This window comes from Lynx canadensis, chromosome A1 (assembly GCF_007474595.2).
Source record: "Lynx canadensis isolate LIC74 chromosome A1, mLynCan4.pri.v2, whole genome shotgun sequence".
Classification (NCBI taxonomy): domain Eukaryota; kingdom Metazoa; phylum Chordata; class Mammalia; order Carnivora; family Felidae; genus Lynx; species Lynx canadensis.
The window spans coordinates 69406084-69417426 of record NC_044303.2 but is presented as its reverse complement, the minus strand read 5'-3'; the positions used below and the strand labels follow the sequence as shown (position 1 = coordinate 69417426).

At 41.3% G+C, this 11343-nt stretch overlaps 1 protein-coding gene across 1 annotated transcript in view; it reads right to left on the bottom strand.

The window, feature by feature from the left end:
* The window catches only part of IPO5 (importin 5), a 42708-nt gene extending 32785 nt beyond the window's left edge, over positions 1 to 9923 (bottom strand). The window contains exons 1-3 of the mRNA XM_030312981.2: positions 9806 to 9923; positions 3601 to 3681; positions 239 to 431 (exon numbers count right to left, since the gene is read on the bottom strand). Coding sequence (XP_030168841.1) covers positions 239 to 431; positions 3601 to 3681; positions 9806 to 9895 — 364 coding nt within the window. The 5' untranslated portion in view covers positions 9896 to 9923. The remainder of the gene's footprint in view (positions 1 to 238; positions 432 to 3600; positions 3682 to 9805) is intronic.
* Positions 9924 to 11343: the final 1420 nt, after the last annotated feature.

Here is an 11343-nt window from a genome sequence, read left to right as displayed (position 1 = left end):
GATTTCAGCTTAGGTCATAATCTCACAGTTTGTGGGTTCAGGCCCTACGCTGGCAGAGTGGAACCTGCTTGGGATTCTGTCTCCTTCTCTCTCTGCTTCTCCCCAACTCTCTCAAAAATAAATACATAAACATTTTTAAAAAAATTTTTAAAAAGACTCCACTTTAGAAAAAAAAAAAAAAGGAAGAATATACTCATTTTCTTCCAAAATGTAATAATGAATGTATTTGCATACACACCTATTAAATTCCTGGCCAGTTCTGCAGCAATATCACAGATTTTTTTCCTCATGCTAGACTGGGTTTCCATTTGAATAATCATCAGTAGCTCACTCTTGATGGCAGTCTGAACATCAGAAGGAAGAGTTGGATAGACTTCATCAAATGCAGAGGACAAAAGACGTCTTAGGAGAACGGCAGCCATTTGTCTAGCCTATAAATGGAGAGCATGGTTAAAAACTTGGTATCTTTCAAGAGAAACAATTTTTAACAAACTACATTCACTCCACCATGGGTGTATTTTACAATTCATTTCAAAAGCACTTTGCTAGATTCTTTTTAAAAAAGATAAAATACATAAAACTCTCTCTAATCACATTAGTCTACTGTACTGACATGCTACCCAAAAGCTTTTTGTTAATAAGTAAGGAAAAGCCCTGAACACATCAGATCACAAATAAAAAATATACCTTAGCAATGGTAAACTTATCTTTAATTGCTATTTTTAATAGATTTTTTGAAGAAAAATAAGTATTAATATAAACTGCAAACTCTAGAATGCTCTTGTCCTACTTCTCATTCCAGTATACCTAATCTTACTCCTAGCCTGGCCTTATCTCACTGTATCACAGCCCTTTCATTAACCTTTGATAACATGCTATCAAATCCATTTATCTTTATGCTTCATTCAAGCAAACATTACAAGTTCCTAATGCCTACAACTGCTAATCAATATCAATGTGTACATTCTTATCCCAATTAACAATCTGTAGACTATATTTAAGTTTGGCGTTTTTTGTATGATATTCCTTTAGATTATAATGAGTCAAGAAAAAAAATCATTCTAAAATTTTATCATACTAAACAAATAAGCCATTAAAACTATTAAACCCAATTTTTCATGGGCTACTCATTATCACTATAATTACTTTGGGACTATGACCAACAAAAAAAAAGTTAAGCTATACAAATAAAATGTGCCAATTTTTTCCTGAAGTTATTTTTCACTGAATCTTTTTTTACTTAAAAAAATTTTTTTTAATGTTTGTTTATTTTTGAGAGAGAGAGAGAGACAGAGACAGAGAGTGAGCAAGGGAGGGGCAGAGACAGAGAGGGAGACACAGAATCTGAAGCAGGCTCTTGAACCCACAAACTGTGAGATTATGACCTGAGCCCAAGTTGGATGCTTAAAGGACTGAGCCACCCAGGTGGCCCTGAATCTTATTTCAATTTTGGCAAACAGCAAACTTTTAAAGAAATTTCAATGCTCTAGAAAGGGTTCAAAATGGTTAAAATCCCTGTAAAAGTGCCTAAAATTTGTACAGTTCTCACACACTGAAAACAATGAAGCCATAATGAAGACACTGAGGCTAGTTCATAATCATCATCTAATTCAAGATTTAAAACAGGTTCAATGTAGGTTTTTAAAAGTAAAATTCGACAGTTTTAGTATTATTTACTCTTGGCTTTAAAATGTGTTTCATAATTAACTTGATTCAATTTTCAAGAATTAAAATAGCCAATTGTTTCTAGAGATTTGTTACTTTATGTTTATTCTTCATATTTTAACATTCATTTGGAATTAAAGGATATATTACAAAGGTGAAGAAGCACCTTTTGTCATCTATTTTAATTATTTATTTAATTATTTAATTATTTATTTATTTATTTATTTTAACGTATATTTACTTTTGAGACAGAGAGAGACAGAACATGAACGGGGGAGGGTCAGAGAGACAGAGGGAGACACAGAATCCGAAACAGGCTCCAGGCTCTGAGCTGTCAGCACAGAGCCTGACGCAGGGCTCAAACTCACGAACCGTGAGATCATGACCCGAGACCAAGTCGGACGCTCAACCGACTGAGCCACCCAGGCGCCCCAGTCATCTATTTTTAAAAACTGGGGCACTTTCGGGGCACCCAGGTGGCTCAGTTGATTAAGCGACCGACTTCAGCTCAGGTCACAATCTCACAGTTTGTGAGTTCGAGCCCCATGTCAGGCTCTGCGCTGACAGTTCAGAGCCTGGAGCCCGTTTCAGATTCTGTGTCTCCCTCTCTCTGCCCCTCCCCCACTCACACTGTCTCTTTCCTTCAAAAATAAATAAACATTGAAAAGAAAAATTAAAAAAAAAAAAACTGGGGTACTTTCATACTGTTTTTAAGTAATACCACAGAACATTAAATTGCCAATTTAAACCGACTGACTACAAGAAGTCACGTGTAACAGTATGTAGAAATTTAGTGTGGCTTTGTTTCCATCATGTTTTAATATTAGCAAAAGTCTCACTTTACAAATTCTGTCACTTTTTTATTTTTATTTTTTTTTTTTTTTATTTATTTTTTTTTTTAAATTTTTTTTTCAACGTTTATTTATTTTTGGGACAGAGAGAGACAGAGCATGAACGGGGGAGGGGCAGAGAGAGAGGGAGACACAGAATCGGAAACAGGCTCCAGGCTCTGAGCCATCAGCCCAGAGCCCGACGCGGGGCTCGAACTCCCGGACCGCGAGATCGTGACCTGGCTGAAGTCGGACGCTTAACCGACTGCGCCACCCAGGCGCCCCACTTTTTTATTTTTTGAAAGTAACCTCTATTCCCAATGTGGGGTTCAAACTCATGATCCTGAGATCAGGAGTCGCATGCTCTGTCAACAAGCCAGCTAGAACACCCCTCACTTTACACATTCTAAATTACATGTTTCATAGGTGGGATTAGTTTTCTAGACTTGGATATTTTGACACCTTTTCTGAAATAAATAAAATATTCACTTAACGTTCAATATATGTAAGGATATTACTTTGGGCAAGAAAAAAAAATCAGCTGCTTATGCATATAAAACCACTAAGAAAAACACATTTGAATTTGGTACAGTCATCAGGTCATTTGCTAAAAACCAGTTTATAAAGGATTCAACAAAGTGTCTCTTTGTTCCTAAACATCTTTAACACATCTTATTCACCACCTAGGGATGATTATAATAAGCATAAGAATTTTAAAGACAGACAAAACATATTTTTTCAGAAACATCTGGCAACATATTAAAACAACGAATGGATTAAATTTCCTCCTTTAGGATGGTTTCAAGGAAGAAATATTTTTTATAACCACAGAAATCACTTAAATTTAATAAATTTTTATGTAAAATAAAAAGTATTAACTCAAATATCCTGAACACATCATCTGACATGGAAAAGAGAAATTATTTAATAGAATACTTAAAAAAAATGTAACTGCAAAGTAGCTTTTCGCAAATATAAGTTCAAAGTTCTGGTACCATCTATGCAGTAATCACCAGTTCTCATTACCCACATGGACCACCATCTAATACCCAACTTTGTATTTTGTTTTGTAAGAATGTCATATCCTCAAATATTAAAATAGTACCTCCTCAGCAGCTGTTGTATTTCTGATGGCTTGTAAGAGGAATGTGATCTTTGACTGGCCTGGGATATTCTCGTAGGTTTCCTTCAGGGAAAAGAAAAACATTAAAGGTTAGAAGATGTTCAAAAACTTCACGAGCACACCAGTGAAAAAAAATGAAGTAAGACTGGGAAAGGTCTGTGCATACGAAGTCATGTAATCTAGGTCTGGTGTTAAAATTTTCTCCTGGTAAGGAAAGAGAGGATGTCCAGGGAGTGACTTTCAAGCTCCTTTCTACATTTAGCTCTTAGATTTTTCTAATGTAAGTGCATATTTTCCCAACTTTTGCTTCTGTGAATAACAAAACTCAAGGCCTATGAGGGCCAAAAAATTCTTAAATGTGACCTGAGCCACCATGCTGTAAAGCAAGTGCTTACCCAGTATCCCTTTACATCATGGAAAACTACTTATCTTGTCAACATTTTCTAGATCAGATGACGTAGAATTGGTTTATGTTACCACTACTTACAAACTACCAGAAACATACCTCAGATGAAGTAAATCCAAGAAAGGGAAGAAAGTATTCAAATTTTTCTTTCAAGAGAGGGATTATACTAAAACCATATTATATACACAAATAAATGAATATGGCCAGGAGAAATTTGGCCAGGAGATTTTAACATAATTTCTTTAATAGTGTTTTAATATTCTAGAAATCTGGTTTTGTGACTCAGGGCACTGCTTCCCTTCTCCATGAATAATGTAAAATGAGCAAATTGGTTAACAATAAAAGTTGACACCAATTAAAAGACAGATTGTCAGAGTAGATCAAAATATAAGATCTAAGTATATATTGTCTACAAAAGCTAAAGAGAAGTATAGATTCATGTGCACGTATTCTAAGAATTCTATAACAGGGGCGTCTGGGCGGCTCTGTCGGTTAAGCGTACGACTTTGGCTCAGGTCATAATCTCGCGGTCCATGAGTTCGAGCCCCACATCAGGCTGTGTGCTGACAGCTCAGAGCCTGGAGCCTGCTTTGGATTCTGTGTCTCCCTCTCTCAAAAATAAACATTAAAACACGCTCTGTCTTTCTCTCTCTCAAAAACAAACATTAAAAAAATAAAATTAAAATAAAGAATTCTGTAATAGTAGTCTTTTACTGTGGAAAAAAATCATTATTTGAAGTATAAAATTGTTCTCCCAAAGGCAACTCTTCACTTGTCTACTCTCTAATAGCCACTACCCCTATAACCTACCTAGTTCCTCCGGACAGAAGTGACAAGGAAAAGGGTGGGAAAACAGGGTCTCCCCAAATGCACATCTACCTCATAACTTCTATTAAGCGCTCTGTGGCATCCCTGAGATATTGACAGATACTGAAATAAAGGCTCAGAAGTTAAATGACCTGCCCAAGGTCAAATACAATAAATGCTGGCGAGAACTCTGGTTTCCTGAGGCCAACCGTATTCAAAATCTCCCCAGCACCGAATGTTCTTTCTGGGTTTTGCTCCTGGGGCCTGACTCCACCAACCAGTCAGTTCTGTTTATGCAGTGCTGCACAGTTTTCAAACTTCTCAAACATATCTCAATGAAAGAACACATCTGGGGGGAAGAGGAGAATTCAAAATCCTAATAAACTCAAGTTCCTCTCAAGCGTGTAAGCACAGAGGAATACAACAATGCCGAAAACTGTGACAAGCATTCACAGCTGAGGAGAGAAGATGGTCTGAATTTATGTATACAGAAATGAGATAATTTATGTAGAGATATTCATAAGATGATTGCAAAAATGGAAATGTACCTTGAGGTTTCTCACTTAATCTTTATGAATGCAACTGAATGACCGGTGTAGCCTTTCCATTTAAACACAGTCTCTCAGTATATAATAAAAATGCCTTTTTATTTTTGTATCTAGCCTAGCTCCTGATGCACTGTATCTGCCATAAATGTTAAACAGTTAAATTTCCAGTGGTCTAAATCAAGTTTCAGAAAAAAATTCTTTATTAGGATATCACTCTCGGAAAACCATGCCCAGCTGGGACTATTAGTGTGACAGTTATACTGTGCTAATTCTAGTAGAGACTTTGAAATATTAAGTCCAATACTGAACTCTATTCCATAAGGAATTAGAATTAGAAGTCAATGGAGACAGAGTTTGGTATGAGTGACATCTGACTCCTGAGAGAGGGTTCTCCCATTTGTTATGTTCCACTGTAGCAATCCAGATATAGTATTACATTTACACCATAACATTGGTCAAGGATAATAGTTTGGCAAAAAGAGCACAACCTTAAAACCCTAAACAGACAGAGTGCCACCAAGACAGGGCTGGTATCTCCTTGTATTCCAGCACTTAGCACATCAGAGTGCAGCAAATGTAAAGAATATCTATATAAAGAATATATAAGCAATCTTTCGAAGAATATTCCTAGCCCTAGGCCAGGCAGGTTCAATGAATGTTGCCAGTTTCCTGGCAAACAGAATTTCAACTCCATTTGATTTCACCATGCACATTCACACAATGCAAAGTATTTCACCTCCCCCTTTTCTGTCCATACAAAGGAGAAACGCTAATAAATACTCATTTCACTCATTCCATAAATATTTATGGTGAGCCAACCTTGCATATGAAAAGAGGGGGCAAGTTTTACCTGGTACAATTTTTACCTAGCAAATAAACAACCTGGTTCCTCAAAAATCAGGTATATTTTTCAATACATTACCCTCCTCTAATTCAAATCTCATTGATGTAGTTCTATACTACAATCAATGAAGAACAAAGCCAATGGAAAAACTAAGAATATAAAATCCAAGCATATGTTTAATAAAATACTTAAGCTTGTGTCACATAAAAATGTCCAGTCATGAATGCCATGGACATTCAACTTTGTACTATCTGTCAACTATTTATTCAAATTGCTTATTCATGTTAATCATTGTATTTTTAGACTTAGAAGCATTTAAATCATTTCTTCAAGCATCAGAAACATTTTTTGTAAAGTTAAAGAGAAAAATTCTTGAAGATTTAACAGAAATATAACATAAAGCCTACCAGATAGTTTATATAATGGAAATTTTAAAAACTTTTAAAACTTTTCAAGACTTTCAATGATTTCAACAATATGTTACAATGAGTCCTTTACTGTACTTCATTTCATGTTTGAATGCAAGTTACCTTAGTCAACAGTTCAGTATTTGTGTCAACTAAGTATTTTTATTTTGACTGCGTAAATTACAAAAATACTTACTGAGCTTTTGCCAATTTTTAGTTAAAAAAATTTCTATATTTGCCATATCAGACTGTAATACTCAATTTAATTTGGCTTCATTACTTATAAACAGCTCATTTCATAAGGCAAAAAAAGGGCATTAAAGTATCATTATGCACAGCTATTTACTTTTCCAACTAATATTTTGCTTTCTTAAGCTCTATTTACAGTCAAACTTTGTGTTATGTGACATCAGGAAACTTCCCCTCTAACATTTACCTTTTTTGGTGTCAAATTAAGAATATTCTGTTTTATAAGACTTACTTCACACATTAATATATTCCTGGGATATACAAAGAAAGTAAAAATGTACTACCTGAATGTTTTCACTAGGAATAAAAAGACTGACAGTACAGCTGAACCTTGAACATGGGTTTGAACTGTGCAGGTCTACTTATATGTGGATTTCTTTCTGAGGGGGATAAATACAGTACAGTACTGGAATGTATCTTTTCACCTTATGATTTCCTTAATAACGTTTTTTTCCTCTTTCTTTGTTGTAAAAATACTGTATATAACACACATACAAAATATGTGTAAACTGGCTCTTTATGTTATTGGTAAGGCTTCCAGTCAACAGGAGGCTATCAGTAGTTAAATTTTGGGAGTGTTAGGGGGGTGGGAGCTGGTGTCCCTAACCTCTGTGTTGTTCAAGGGTCAACTATACTTTCCAATTGTTCTTTATGAGAAAATGTGCTGAATGCTGCTAATTATCCCCAAAGTGATGCAAGTGATAAAAGATTTACAACAGGCACCAATCGGAATTCAAGCTGAACCAGACACTGGTATTTAGTTCAATGGAAGAGAGATTCCCCACTAGGCTTGACAATAGAGACTTAAGCAACTGGAGGGAAGAGGGAGAATTAAACTAGCTTACTAATTACAATGCTGTTCTGCTTTGTAACACATGGCAATTTCTATTATGGTTTGGGATTAGGAACTTATTTTGGTGAAAAATTACCCCCAGAGTTAGCAGAATGCATTAAAATGTTTTCATAGGCATCATCACATCCCACTAATACAGGAGTGCAAATTGATGCAACTAATAAATGCACTTTACTTCCAAGGACAAATACTACTTTTAAGTATTTCAAGTAAACCTGGCAAAGTCTGAAAAGTATGCATGTACTCTTATTTTTAGCATGTACTCTTATTTTGAAAAGGACACTAGAAACCTTAATGTCCTTTCATAGGTGGGTTGGTTGAATAAATAATACATCCCTATTATGGACTACTACATAGCTGCTTTAACAAAATCTTGTATGTGGCAACGTGAAATATATGGAGTGAAAAATCCAGGTTCACAGCATATGAATTATATGTGTATGTGTATTAAGGTCCATTCATGTAAAAATGAATGTATACATTTACACTTGTGAAGGTATTTTCAGGGATAACTCACAAGACACTTAAAAGTGGTTACCTTTGGGGAAAGGGATAAAAAACTATTTGCACTGTTTAAAATTTTACCCTGAACACATATCACATGTATAATACATGAAGCAAAAATCATTAAATAGTTGTTTAAAGCGCGTTCTCATACAGAACTGAACTTCCAGCGTATTTACTTCAAATATTATAAAACCACTAAGTATAACCAGCATATCCTAATCTATTCAAAGTAAGTACTAACAACATTGTGATTCTAAAGTTTATCTATAAAACCCAGGAGTACAGAAGAGGACTCGTCCCCCAATTTTGTTAGCTACACGTAAAATGAATTTTGCTCCCTAAAAACATCTGGTTGAACATCTTTTGCTGAATCTTCTAAAAATCTTCGATCACATGGTGGCAGAGAACTCCACATATAACCAAGTTTGAAGACAGGTTCTTATAATGCACTTAAAAGAAACTGGAAAGTTTCTGCCCTTCCCTTACACTGTCTCACGTATGTACTGTGGTCTCAACACTGACAGCCTTAACATCAGTCTTCTACTAAACCAAGTGTTTCTCACTGCTACTTGGTAAAAGAACTTGAAGATACATCTGAAATACTGTCTCTTGAAAATATCCACAGCTCCACATTTTGGAGGCCAGCAGTCAGAGGAGGTAAAAAAAAAAAAAAAAAAAAAAGGAGAGAGAGAGAGAGAGAGAGAGAGAGATTGATTGACTGACTGATTCAGGTTGGATTTCATGAAATTAAAGACTTAAACATATGGTGGCACTGGCCCACTTAAACAACGGAAGTCCCAGGACATCGCAGTAATGAGACCACAAATCTCTACAGATCAAAGAAAATGTGTCTAAAGGAAGAATAAAGTAAGGTGCAAGCGGCTTAGAAAGAAACCCTAAAGGCAACTTTACAGAATTGTGGCGAGGGCCGGGGGCGGGGGGGGGGGGAGGGGGGAGGGAAATCCAGCTTCCGATGGATTGTCAGGAAACTAGACAAGAGAAAGAGGACTAAATGGAGTGAGTGGAAAGGCTCAAGAGAGCAAGACACACATTTCGAAAGGAGGGGATGGGGGAGGGAGGGAAAGACGGTAGCGAAGAAAGAGGGGACAGGAGAGAGGCCGGGGTGAAGGGTCAGGTAGCGGGCAGGGCTTGGGGACCCAGGAGGGCGAGGCCGGCTGGAGACCAGGGCTGGCAGGGCGGGGAAGGCTCCCACGGGGAGAAAGCGGGAAAGGGGCGAGGGGAGCCCCGCGGCCCGCCCCACACCCCACATCCCTCCCCGCCGCCCGGCTTCCCCATCTGGGCGGGGGCAGCGTGTCAGGAGTGGCCGCACGTGTGTGCGAGGGGTGGCGGGGAGGTAACTGGCTCCGGGCGCCGCGGCGACAAGGGCCGGAAGGGCCCGGGGGCACGGCCGGGAGCCGCGGGCCGCCTCACACGTGGGCTACGCGGCCGCCGCCCGGCCCCGGCCTGCGCGGCCGCGGCTGAGCGACCGAGGCCCGGAGGGGCGGCGTCGGGGGCAGGCCGGCGCGCCGGCCGGGGCACGGAGTCAGGGGCGACGAGCTCGGTTACCTCTGCCTGTTTCCGGACCACATTGTCGGGGCTGAGCAGGTTTCCCAGGAGCAGGTAGAACTGTTGCTGCTCCGCCGCGGCCGCCGCCATTGCGCTAGGCGTGTGAGAGAGAAGGAGGGAGGGGAGACAGGAGCCGTGAGGCGCGCTGGCGGGCCGGCGGGAGGGGTGGGGGCGGGCCCAGCGCGGGGACCTGCACCAGCCGCGGCGCGGGGCTGGTGGGGGGGGCGGGTGGCGGGCGGGAAAGGGCGGGGCAAAGGGGAAAGGGGAGGATGGGGCGGGGACTCGTGACCCCTCACCCAGTCGCGGCCCCCAGCTCCGGCGTCTCATTGGCTCTGGGCGCGGGAGGCGGGGCGGAGGCCGCCTCCTCCGGGGCCGCGCCGATTGGCCACGCACCCTGCAGTGCCGTCACTGGCGACTCGCGGCGGGCTGCCCGGCTGGTCGCGGGCGATGTGGGGCGGGGACTCTGCCGGCCAGCTGGGGCCTGGGGTGACGTTGGGAGGGTGGCGGGAGGGAGGGGCTGGCTGGCGGGCCGCGCAGCGGCGCGGAGGGGCGTGAGGTTCGGCTGGGGAGGTGGGGCCAGCTCCAGAGCGCGGGAGATTTCGGCGCCGCGGGCTGGCCGGCTTCCTCGGCTGCGGCCCGCCACCCTCTCCCTGCGGCCCGCGGAGCTTCCCCCAACTCCAGCCCCCGCAGTCTCTAGGACCGTAAACCCCCACCCCCCAGGGAGGAGCTCCTTTGAAACCCACTTCCCACTCAATTCCACCCCCGGGTTTACAGACTTCTCTATCTGTCAGACCCTCCGACCTCCCCCAGGGCTGTGACTCAGGCCACCCCTTGCTCCAGCCGTGCTCACCAGTGACTCACACCTTCGGCTTGTCCGGGAGAGGTGTTACTCAGCCCTGGGCTCTCCCGCCAGGCCTCCCTCCCCTGCCCTCCTCTGCCCTCCCCAGCCCAGGGTCGTCCTGAGTTGTACACGTAGCACACAGGCCTCCATCCCCTCCCCACCCAGGATCCCAGACTTTTCCCTTGAATTCCTTGTTTTGGGGTCCCGTTCTTTCAATGATTGGGAGAAGCTAAGACAGATCACCCCTCCCTAACGGAATCCTGGTTTGTAGGGCTCATCTAAATGCTTAAATGATTCCTGCCGGTACTGCGGGACCCAGAGACCTGATTTCAATTGCATAGACAGTACACCCAATCTTTCTTCGCTACTGGAGCTGCCAAATGGGAGAGGGCAGTGTTCAAATCAAAGGGCACTTCTGTTGAGCCCCTACTGTGTCCAATGGTTTGGGCTAAGGGTGACAGTGGAGAAAATAATTCATCATCTTTGCTTCAAAAGGACACTGGTAGGGAGGAGATTCCACGTTGGGTGAGATGGACCACACTTCTGGCAGCCCGAAGGGAATTTAATTTCCTGTTGACTACTCGGAAGTTGTGTTCTCTGGAAGTCTACTTAAAACATTTGCTTTAAAGGGAATGATTTTAAACCTTGGCTGTATATTAGAATCCCAGCCACTGCGTCCAGAATCTCTGCACTGAGG